The sequence below is a fragment of the Salvelinus sp. IW2-2015 genome, linkage group LG4q.1:29 (assembly GCF_002910315.2).
Source record: "Salvelinus sp. IW2-2015 linkage group LG4q.1:29, ASM291031v2, whole genome shotgun sequence".
NCBI lineage: Eukaryota > Metazoa > Chordata > Actinopteri > Salmoniformes > Salmonidae > Salvelinus > Salvelinus sp. IW2-2015.
Window position 1 is genome coordinate 42,666,010 of NC_036842.1, and position 12,563 is coordinate 42,678,572.

General features: G+C 43.1%; 1 protein-coding gene across 5 annotated transcripts in view; it reads right to left on the reverse strand.

The window, feature by feature from the left end:
- The window catches only part of nap1l4a (nucleosome assembly protein 1-like 4a), a 59,112-nt gene extending 47,088 nt beyond the window's left edge, over positions 1-12,024 (reverse strand). For 2 of the 5 annotated variants that reach the window (XM_023984722.2, XM_023984727.2), the window contains exons 1-2: positions 11,715-11,737; positions 10,848-10,894 (exon numbers count right to left, since the gene is read on the reverse strand). In XM_023984722.2, the coding sequence (XP_023840490.1) occupies positions 10,848-10,894; positions 11,715-11,722 (55 nt within the window). In that variant the 5' untranslated portion in view covers positions 11,723-11,737. The other 3 variants (XM_023984724.3, XM_023984725.2, XM_023984726.3) reach the window with 3 other exon arrangements.
- Between the last annotated feature and the right edge of the window lie 539 nt (positions 12,025-12,563).

Consider the following 12,563-nt stretch of genomic DNA (forward strand, 5'->3'; position numbering starts at 1 on the left):
AAGGCTCTGGAGGAACGAACCACCCTTGCTGTCTCTGCCTGGCCGGTTCCCCTCTCTCCACTGGGATTCTCTGCCTCTAACCCTATTACAGGGGCTGAGTCACTGGCGCTCTTCCATGCCGTCCCTAGGAGGGGTGCATCACTAACGTGATCTTCCTGTCTGGGTTGGCGCCCCCCCTTGGGGTGTGCTGTGGCAGAGATCTTTGTGGGCTATACTTGGTGGTTGAAGATATCCCTCTAGTGGTGTGGGGGCTGTGCTTTGGCAAAGTGGGTGGGGTTATATCCTGCCCGTTTGGCCCTGTCCGGGGGTATCATCGGATGGGGCCACAGTGTCTCCTAACCCCTCCTGTCTCAGCCTCCAGTATTTATGCCGCAGTAGTTTGTGTCGGGGGGCTAGGGTCAGTCTTATATCTGGAGTATTTCTCCTGTCTTGTCCTGTGTGAATATAAGTATGCTCTCTCTAATTCTCTTTCTTTCTCTCGGAGGACCTGAGCCCTAGGACCATGCCTCAGGACTACCTGGCATGAAAACTCCTTGCTGTCCCCAGTCCACTTGGCCGTGCTGCTGCTCCAGTTTCAACTGTTCTGCCTGCGGCTATGGAACCCTGACCTGTTCACCGGACGTGCTACCTGTCCAAGACCTGCCGTTTTCAACTCTCTAGAGACAGCAGGAGCGGTAGAGATACTCTTAATGATCAGCTATGAAAAGCCAACTGACATTTACTCCTGAGGTGCATACTTGTTGCACCCTCGACAACTACTGTGATTATTATTATTTGACCCTGCTGGTCACCTATGAACATCTTGGCCATGTTCTGTTATAATCTCCACCCAGCACAGCCAGAAGAGGACTGGCCCTCCCTCATAGCCTGGTTCCTCTCTAGGTTTCTTCCTAGGTTTTGGCCTTTCTAGGGAGTTTTTCCTAGCCACCATGCTTCTACACCTGCATTGCTTGCCGTTTGGGGTTTTAGGCTGGGTTTCTGTACAGCACTTTGAGATCAGCTGATGTAAGAAGGGCTTTATAAATTTGATTTGATCTGTATTATTATTAATCCCCTTCCCCCAAAGTCTAGATTTGTAAAACAATAGGAAATAATTTTAGGATTTAGGACAATAGGATTTAATTTCAACCGCAAGTACTGTGTTGGGCCTCCTGATTATACGCCACAAATTACTGCCGAAACCCAGAAGGGAGGGATTCCTCAATGGAAAAATGACAAGGGATATTGAAGATTATATTGAAAACGTGGAGTTCAGAAACCATGGCCGAGCAACTTCCACGATGAAATACGGATTCGGGGAACGACAAGGACGGCCACCCAAGTCATAGACTGTACTCTCTGCTACAGCACGGCATGCGCTACCGGCACGCCAAGTCTAGGTCCAAAAGGCTCCTTAACAGCTTCTACACCAAAGCCACAAGACTGCTGAACAGTTAATTAAATGACCACCCGGACTATTTGCATTGACACGCCCCCACCCTTGTTTTTACACTGCTGCTACTCACTGTTCATCTATGCAAGGTCACTTTACCCCTACCTACATGTACAAATTACCTCGACTAACCTGTATCCCCACACATTGACTAAGCACCGGTACCCCCTTTATATCATTATCATTATCATCATTGTTATTTTATTGAGTTACTTTGTTTATTTTTGATTACAGACAATAATGTCCTAACTCTATATTCTTAAAACTGCATCGTTCTTTAAGGGCTTGAAAGTAAGAATTTCACGGTAAAATCTAAACCGGTTGTATTCGGCGCATGTGTCAAATAAAATTTGATTTAATTTGAAATCAAAGTCCATAGTCTAGACTCAATGGGAGTTGACGAGACCACTTAAAGTAACTTACAATGCCAAATACTAAGAACAATGATCACAGAAGAGATCAGGTTAGAGTTCACTCATTCACAAGATTATGACAATGTTCTTAGTGAAGAAAGATGAGGTTCCTGCAGAAAGAGGCTGAGAGAGAACGGCTAATCTGACAGACAAAAGTAGGAGACGGTCCCAAGACAGAGATAAGCAATGTGGGACAGTACATGGGAGAACATTAGAGAGAAAGCCCAACACATTGACAGCAATGTTTCACAGACGTGCGAGGGATAGTCACAATTAGAGGTTGCCCGATTAAATCGGAATGGCCGATTAATTAGTGCCGATTTTAAGTTATAACAATCGGTAATCTGCATTTTTGGAAACCGATTATGGCCGATTATATTGCACTCCACGAGGAGACTGCGTGGCAGGCTGACTACCTGTTATGCGAGTGCAGCAAGGAGCCAAGCTAAGGTTCTAGCTAGCATTAAACTTCTCATAAAAACAATCAATCTTAACATAATCACTAGTTAACTACACATGGTTGATGATATTACTAGTTCATCTAGATTGTCCTGCATTGCATATAATCGATGCAGTGCCTGTTAATGTATCATTGAATCACAGCCTATTTCGCCAAACGGGTGATTTAACAAGCGCATTCGCAAAAAAAAGCACTGTCGTTGCACCAATGTGTACCTAACCATCAACGCCTTTCTTAAAATCAATACACAAATATATATTTTTAAACCTGCATATTTAGTTAATATTGCCTGCTAACATGAATTTATTTTAACTAGGGAAATTGTGTCACTTCTCTTGCGTTCTGTGCAACAGAGGAGTCAGGGTATATGCAGCAGTTTGGGCCGCCTGGCTCGTTGCGAACCATGTGAAGACCATTTCTTCCTAACAAAGACAGCCACCTAGCCAAATGGAGGATGATTTAACAAAAGCACATTTGCGAAAATAGCACAATCGTTGAACGAATGTACCTAACCATAAACATCAATGCCTTAAAATCAACACACAGAGCCTGCATATTTAACTAGGCAAATTGTGTCACTTCTCTTGCGTTCATTGCACGCAGAGTCAGGGTATATGCAACAGTTTGGGCCACCTGGCTCGTTGCGAACTAAATTGCCAGAATTTTACATAATTATGACATAACATTGAAAGTTGTGCAATGTAACAGCAATATTTAGACTTAAGGATGCCACCCATTAGATAAAATACAGAACGGTTCCGTATTTCACTGAAAGAATAAACATTTTGTTTTCGAAATGATAGTTTCCGGATTTTACCATACATTCTTCTCTGCAGATCCTCTCAAGCTATGTGAGGTTGGATGGGGAGCATTGTTGCACAGCTATTTTCAGGTCTCTCCAGAGGTGTTCGATCAGGTTCAAGTCTGGGCTCTGGCTGGCCCACTCAAGGACATTCAGAGACTTAAGCCAGTCCTGCATTGTCTTGGCTGTGTGCTTAGGGTCTTTGTCCTGTTGGAAGGTGAACCTTCGCCCCAGTCTGAGGTCCTGAGACCTTTTCATCAAGGCCCTCCCTGTACTTTACTCCATCTTTGCCTCAATCCTGACACGTCTCCCAGTCCCTGCCTCTGAAAAACATCCCCAAAGCAGGTTTCCTCCAGACGTGATACATGTTCAATCTCGGTTTTATCAGGTTCTTTTGGCAAACTTCAAGTGGGCTGTCATGTAGATTTTACTGAGGAATAGGTAAGGTTTGGCCACTCTACCAAAAAGGCCTGTTTGTTGGAGTGCTGCAGAGATGGTTGTCCTTCTGGAAGGTTCTCCCATCTCCACAGAGGAACTCCAGAGCTCTGTCAGAGTGACCATTGGATTCTTGGTCACTTCCCTGACCAAAGCCCTTCTCCCCCGATTACTCAGTTTGGCCGGGCGGCCAGCTCTAGGAAGAGTCTTGGTGGTTCCAAACTTCTTCCATTTGAGAATGATGGAGGCCACTGTGTCCTTGGGGATCTTCAATGCTGCAGACATTTGTTTGGTACGCTTACCCAGATCTGTGCATTGACACAACCCTGTCTCAGAGCTCTAAGGACAATTCCTTCGACCTCATGCCTTGGTTTTTGCTCTGACATGCACGGTCAACTGTGGGACCTTATATAAACAGGTGTGCGCCTTTCCAAATCATGTCCAATCAATTGAACTTACCACAGGTGGACTCCAATCAAGTTGCAGAAACATCAAGGATGATCAATGGAAACAGGATGCACCTGAGCTTAATTTTGAGTCTCATTGCAAAGGGTCTGAATAATTAAGATATTTTTTATATTTGTTATTCACAAAAATGTTTTTAAAAACTATTTTCGCTTTGTCATTGAGGTAGTGTGTGTAGTTTGCTGAGGATTATTTAAATAAATAAAAAATCAATTTTAGAATAAGGCTGTAATGTAACAAAATGTGAGAAAAGTAATGGGGTCTGAATGCACTGTATACCATGTGTAGAATGCGCGGAAGACACCACTGAACAATTCTGCACTCAGCCAATGAGTACCCAGATATGCCACGGAGAGCACATCAGATGCTGTAGTTTCTATTTCACCAGGTAACAGTGAAGGTAGCACGGTTTTACTGCAAACAGATAGGCATTTCTATAAACACTAAACACAGTGTCAAGTAGCCAAGTGTTTACTAGATGGGGGCAGCCAAAGCAGTTTTATAAGCAAAGACATTGCACAAGCACTTAACTTACCTATAGTAGGACAGGAAGTGTTGAATTTGCATACATTTGGCTCAGTTACGTCCAAGAACATAACCAGCATTAGAGTAAGGGTCCCTCGCTAGCTCACATGAAAGATGTGTGTTCTCAAAAGCACGGCAACTAATCAGTTTCCTCTGTTCCAAAAATACTGAATCTTAGGAGTCGATTCAGTATTTTTGGAACAGAGGAGACTGATTAGTTGCCACAGCAGGAGTCGGTCACTCAGAAACGGGAGTAGACACCAGGAGTCAATGTGCAAAGAATCTAGAAATCAGTTACTTCGGAGTTCACTCTCCACCACTACGTCATCGTTAACAGTTGAAAAATGGCAGAGAAAGGCAAGCGACAGCAGTGAAGTCCTGTAAGCAACACATTGAAGAGTTACATGAGAAGGAAATGCAAACTTTGCAAGGTGGAATTGAAGTACAGAAATGGTAGTACAGGTGCAATGCTTCACCATCTGAAAAGGTACGCACCGTGACACCCAAACCGCTGCTGGCAACAAGCAGCGCAGTTGTATTGTGAATTAACATGTTTTTTAAAGATGTTTTTCTTAGACCTCGACCAAACCGGAGCCGCATGTGCGTATTTTGTCTATACCCACCAGACGCATTCATGACACGCAGGTTAAAATGCAAAAACCAACTATAGAGACAAAAAAAGCATTCATGGACATTTAACTAGCTAAATTTACCTGAAATGCATAAGGTTAATTTTTTTGCTGGATCTTTGTAGAATTTTGAGTCATACAAAATCGTATTTTCTCTAATATAACAATTAATCCAGATAAAAAGGGGAAACCTAGTACGATTTTAGTTTTGTTTTCTCTCTTCATCTTCTGTGGATTTTATTTGGCAGTTGGCAACCAACTTTAAGGTGCATTACCACCACCAACTGGGGACCTCATTCAATTAGTATTCTTGTTAAAACCAATGAGTAGATGGGAGAGCCGGGACTTGCAGCGTGTTAAACGGAGAACCCTGTTGACGTGCACGAGCTGTTTGGATGAAACGATTGAATAACACTTGATTGTGTACATTTATTTTGCAACCGTTTAACCCCCTAGAGTCGATTGACACACTGGGAATCTAAATTACATAACAAAAAATCCCTATCAAAATCTGTCAGCTTAAACTAGAGAAATATTTAACTAGGCAAGTCAGTTAAGAACAACTTCTAATTTACAATGACAGCCTACCCCAGCCAAACCCAGACGATGCTGGGCCAATTGTGCGCCACCCTATGGGACTCCCAATCATGGATTTTTTAGCATTGGATGCGTCTCAATCCACTGCATCCGCCAATGTTTCACTTCCGCATCTGCAGTGAAAGATGGCAAAGCTAAAGCCGTGTTTGTCCGACCATGAAAATCTGTCTTCTCAAAGACGTCTGTAGCGGCCAAATTGTTTGACAATGATCCCTCTATTGAAAGATGACACTCAAGAACACTATGGTGTTCTCCCTTTTATTCTACGACACCCACAAGTGTCAGGAGACTCGTCTGAAGTCGGTACCACTGAGATTCCAACTTTTTTGGTAGCGTCCAAACCATTCGGGCTAGAAAATAATGGGACCCCACGAAGGTGTTCTTCATTATGCACTACAACCCCCACAAGTGTCATGTGACTGGTCTGAAGGTAACCGGTTTAAAAAAAACAAAATGTAAGAATTAAGAAAGTTTTGGGACTACCCAAAAAAAAGGGCTTAAATGTGTGTAAAAGAAATGTATATCGACTGAGGTGTTTATTTATATCTCCTAAATCGAGGACAGACTTCAAAAAATGTATTCCTTGATTGTCCATTTTGCCTTTAATAAAGATGTTATTCAATGTGTTTCTATGGGCTTTAGCAGTAAAGGCCAAAATCAATATTTTATCAAATCATTTAATATTTTGGGGGGGATACCTAAAGGGGTACTAAAATTCCAAATCAAAGAGCTAAAATCATCTACAGTATGACCATCTTAAAACAATTCCATATGTCAGCTTAGCACACCCTCCCCCAACCTCTTAAACTAAGGTATTAAAAGGCCCTAGCGCAGTCTAAAACGTGATTTACTTATGTTTTATATATACACATACACTACATGATCAAACGTACGTGGACACCTGCTCATTAACATTTATTTCCAAAATCATGGGAATTAATATGGAGTTGGTCCACACTTTGCAGCTTTAACTGCCTCCACTCTTCTGGGAAGGCTTTCCACTCGATGTTGGAACGGGGACTTGTTTCCAATCAGCCACAAGAGCATTCGTGAGGTCAAGCACAGATGTTGGGCAATTAGGCTTGGCTCGCAGTCAGCGTTCCATTTCATCCCAAAGGTGTTTGATGGGGTTGAGGTCAGGGCTCTGTGCAAGCTAGTCAATTTCTTCCAAACCTATCTCGACAAACAATTTCTTTATGGACCTTGCTTTGTGCACAGGGGCTTTGTCATGCTGAAACAGGAAAGGGCCTTCCCCAAACTGTTGTCACAAAGTTGGAAGCACAGAATCATCTAGAATGTAATTGTATGCTGCAGCTTTTAGATTTGCCTTCACTGGAATTAAAGGGCCTGGCATCCACCAAACACAGATTTGTCCAGAGAAAGTGTTTCCACTGCTCCAGAGTTCAATGGGGCGAGCTTTACACAAGTCCAGTCAATGCTTGGCATTGCACATGGCAATCTTATGCTAGTCTGCAGCTGCTCTGCAATGGAAACACATTTCATGAAGCTCCCATCGAACAGTTATTGTGCCGACGTTGCTTCCAGATGCAGTTTGGAACTCGGTAGCGAGTGTTGCAACTGAGGACAGATAATTTAAACACTCTTCAGCACTCGGCGGTCCAGTTCTGTGAGGTTGTGTGGCCTACCACTTCGCAGCTGAGACGTTGTTGCTCCTAGATGTTTCCACTTCACAATAACAGCACTTACAGTTGACTGGGGCAGCTCTAGCAGGGCAGAAATTTGACTAACTGACTTGATGGAAAGGTAGCATCCTATGACGGTGCCACGTTGAAAATCACAGAGCTCTCCCTCCAACAAGGCCAGTCTACTGCCAATGTTTGTCTATAGATATTGCATGGCTTTGTGCTCGATTTTATACACTTGTCAGCAACAGGTGTGGCTGAAATAGCCAAATCCACTAATTTCAAGGGATGTCCACATACATACAAAGTTGAAGTCGGAAGTTTACATACATGTAGGTTGGAGTCATTAAAACTAGTTTTTCAACCACTCCACAAATGTCTTGTTAACAAACTATAGTTATGGCAAGTCGGTTAGGACATCTACTTTGTGCATGACATGTAATTTTTCCAACAATTGTTTAAAGATTATTTCACTGTATCACAATTCCAGTGGGTCAGAAGTTTACATACACTAAGTTGCCTGTGCCTTTAAACAGCTTGGAAATTTCCAGAAAATAAATGTCATGGCTTTAGAAGCTTCTGATAGGCTAATTGACATCAATTGAGTCAATTGGAGGTGTACCTGTGGATGTATTTCAAGGCCTACTTTCAAATTGCCATGTCCGTACTGTGAGACGCCTAAGACAGCGCTACAGGGAGACAGGATGGACAGCTGATTGTTACACGTGGTCTGCCACTGCGAGGACAACACCTGCACAGGATCGGTACATCCAAACATCACACCTACGGGACAGGTACAGGATGGCAACAACAACTGCCGAGTTACACCAGGAATGCACAATCCCTCCATCAGTGCTCAGACTCTCAGCCTATTGCGGACAGAGGCTGGACTGAGGGCTTGTAGGCCTGTTGTAAGGCAGGTCCTCACCAGACATCACCATCAACAATATTGCCTATGGGCACAAACCCACCGTCGCTGGACCAGACAGGACTGGCAGAAAGTGCTCTTCACTGACAAGTCGCGGTTTTGTCTCACCAGGGGTGATGGTCGGATTCACGATTATCGTTGAAGGAATGAGCGTTACACCGAGGCCTGTACTCTGGAGCGGGATCGATTTGGAGGTGGAGGGTCCATCATGGTCTGGGGCGGTGTGTCACAGCATCATCGGACTGAGCGTGTTGTCATTGCAGGCAATCTCAACGCTGTGCGTTACAGGGAAGACATCCTCCTCCCTCATGTGGTACCCTTCCTGCAGGTTCATCCTGATATAACCCTCCAGCATGACAAGACAGGAATGTCAGTGTTCTGCCAAGGCTAGCGAAGAGCCCGGATCTCAATCCTATTGAGCACGCCTGGGAGCTGTTGGATCGGAGGGTGAGGGCTAGGGCCATTCCCCTAAAAAATGTCCGGGAACTTGCAGGTGCCTTGGTGGAAGAGTGGGGTAACAACTCACAGCAAGAACTGGCAAATCTGGTACCGTCCATGACGAGGCCACACCAGACAGACTGTTACTTTTGATTTTGACCCCCCCCCTTTTGTTCAGGGACACATTATTCCATTTCTGTTAGTCACATGCCTGTGGAACTTGTTCAGTTTATGTCTCAGTTGTTTAATCTTATGTTCATACACATTTTTAAGTTAAGTATGCTGATAAACACAGTTGACAGTGAGAGGACGTTTCTTATTTTTCTGAGATATATATATCGCGTACGTTTTCACACTGAGGTTGGAATAATACGGTGAAAGTGACTATTTAAATTTTTTAATGTCATTTAACCTTTTTTTAACTAGGCAAGTCAGTTCAGAACATGGTCTTATTTACAATGACAGCCTAGGAACAGTGGGTTAACTGCCTTGTTCAGGGGTAGAACAACAGATTTTTACCTTGTCAGCTCGGGGATTCGCTCTAACCTCTTGGCTACCTGCAGCCCCTTTTAGGGCGGCAGGTAACCCTTTTAGTGTAAGAGCTGTTTGAAAAGACCGCCTGGAATTTCAGCCTGTTTAGGTGGGATGGTTAATAGACCAATAAGAAAGAGTTCCAAACCTCTGCCAATAACAGCTGGTTCTCAGTTTTCCCCTCCCAGACAGTACTAGCCAAATTCTTACCCGAGAAATTGCTATTTACTAAGATACTACATTTCTTTTTGGCCATTTGAATTGAAAACAATCACAATACGGTACTTAATTGTTACCCAGAAATGATTTGATGTTATGATAAAAACGGCTGCATTGGACCTTTACAAATGTTCCATTAGTCAGATCTCTAGATGCTAGCTATCAAGATAAGAACATGTCAGCAGCTCTGTGACCAGGGTCGTGTTCATCATGTCCCACAATGCAAAACATTTGTAAATATTTGGCGATGGAAAAAGAAAATGTGTGTTTCAAATCCGACAGGTCTAGGCAGTCCCTCCCTGTTTCATTCCGTTTTCTTCTGTCCGTTGCCTAAGACGAATGACTGGCAGTTTGTGCTGATCCAACATGCTTTTGCTTCCCATTTATATTAATAAATGCCCTCTTTATGATAGCAAAGATGCAGAGAATGATTGTTCATACCTCTTTCAATCTTATCATAGCCCTGCTCGTGACTAAATATAAATATTACATGGCCCATGACTTCTGTATAAAACAGTGAGATGCTACAAGCAAAATAGTCTGTTGTGAAATAATGAGCTGAGGCTTAGAAGGAGTGATCTAATGGTGGGGCAAGGAGGCACTTGGGTTAAACCAATAGCTCAGTTTGTGTTGAACTTATTTGCAAAGCACACACACATACAAATAAACACAGGGCACCAAGTTCCTGTTAACTCTGACAAAGAGCGAGTCTTATGTTCCTGAAAAAGGGTTGAGTGTACAAAGCAATCTCAAAGTAACACTTATTGTGGCAATGTTCACATCCTAGGGCATCTGAAAAGCTATTATCAAAAGGAAGAAAAATACAAAGTATTTCCACAGCATCCAACTAAGAGGCATGTTATGCAGATATTAAATTGAATGATGCTTTTAAAATGTATTTGTCTTCCAGAGGTGACAGACAATTGGCACGGTGCAGAGGTACGGTTGGCACGGTACAGTGCAGGAAAATCAATGACCCTATGACAGCCTAGATCAGAGGCTGTCAGATAAAACAGATGGCAAATTGAGACATGATTGTTCCATAACCAGCCATCAAAGTCAAGATGAGAGGTTCAACTAACTCAGCCGGATGGCTGGCTGCATTCTTATGAAATAAGTTTAATTCCTACATCTTCATTTCATCATTTTATATTTTAAAATCAGATGTTGTATCCTCCTCAAATCCTCACTTTCATACAATTGAAAATGCAAGTGTCGTCTGATTTGAGACGCTTGATGTAAACGGATTATGAGTAATATAATTGGTCTTACATGGGCAGAGCAGATACTTGCCATATTCCTTCACCACATTAGATCACACAGAACATACCTCTGCCTTCAGCTTTGTTGGCCTCCATCGTAACAGCTCCTTCTGCTCTGTAGCAAAATAGATACAGGGGTCAATCTGGGAATTAAGTGATTTATGCTCTTAATAAACGAGGCATGCTTGTGTGCAACATAACTGGAATGATAGGTAGTTAATACTAAGTTCATAGGCAGTGCAACAGTAATGGTTAGGTAACTTTGCTAGCATTATGTTAAATTAACGTAGCTAACGTTACTACCAAGAGTTCCTGGCAAGCCTATTGTCAGTAAACAAACAAGCCTGTCAGTTGACACGCTAACTTAGCTAAGATCTGCTGTTTGGTTGGATATCGAATATGTAAAGTTAGTGACGGCCTTAATAGGTATTGTGAAATCAAAATGAACTAGCTTGCTACAGTAACCAGAACACAACAAGCCTCAAGAGCGCAGTTAGATCACGCATTATGCTTGCCTTTGGCAAGAATTAGAGATTGACATGCTACGTTGCTAGCGTACCTACAATAGTTAGCTAAGATTATTCGCGACACGGTCCGACGTAAACAGAGAAATGTCGTATTACCAGATCCTCAAAACAACGAAATGTACATTTTCTGTCTGTACGCACTAGTTGCCTACCTGTTAGCGTAGCTAGACAATTATATCATCCACACAAATAACTCTGGGCGGTGCCACAATTATTTGACAGTAAACGTTAGCTAGCAGTAACGTTAGCGTGCTAGCTGATAGCATGTTCGCATGCTGCCCCTCAGAAACCGATTTTATGGCCAACAAAAACCAGGTAACACGACAGCAAGTAGTTAGTCAGCTAACGTCACACACAGAAAACACTACCAAACGACGAATATTAATGGTCGTCCACGACGGAAAAAACCTGTTCATATAAGCGTGTTTCTCCTTTAGTCAAATGCCCCCACTCAACGACCAACATGACATGTGGGTATCTCGCTAACTAGCCAGGCATTTGTTGCTAACAATCAAATGTCACAAACAGTAACTTCTAACACTAGCAACACGCCTCTGACAGTTTCTACCATTTCACTGTTCAATACCTCCTGTTGAAACACAAACAATAACTAAATCCAATGAGAATAGCTACGTAGCTATCTGGCGAATTCTGCTCCCTTACCTCAGGGTCTTCTTCTTGTTGAAAGTTTTATGGCAGACTACATCTATTGACGTATTGCCGCCACCTACTGTACAGGGTATTGAAACAAAACAAAAATAATATATTCCATTGCGGGAATCCACCCTTATTTTACCAGGAAAGTTGACTGAGAACGCATTCTCATTTACAGCAACGATCTGGGGAATAGTTACAGGGGAGAGGGGGGATGAATAGGTGACCATGATGGTATGGGGGCCAGATTGGGAATTTAGCCAGGACACTGGGGTTAACACCCCTACTCTTACGACAAGTGCCATGGGATCTTTAGTGACCACAGAGAGTCAGGACACCCATTTAACATCCCATCCATAAGACAGCACCCTACACAAGGCAATGTCCCCAATCACTGCCCTGGGGTATTGGGATAAAAAAATAAAAAAATAGACCAGAGGAAAGGGTGCCTCCTACTGGCCCTTCAACACCACTTCCAGCAGCATCTGGTCTCCCATCCAGGGACCAACACTGCTTAGCTTCAGAAGCAAGCCAGCAGTGGGATGCAGGGGGATATGCTGCTGGTGAGATAATACAAAAATAAATCAAAAACAACCAACTCCT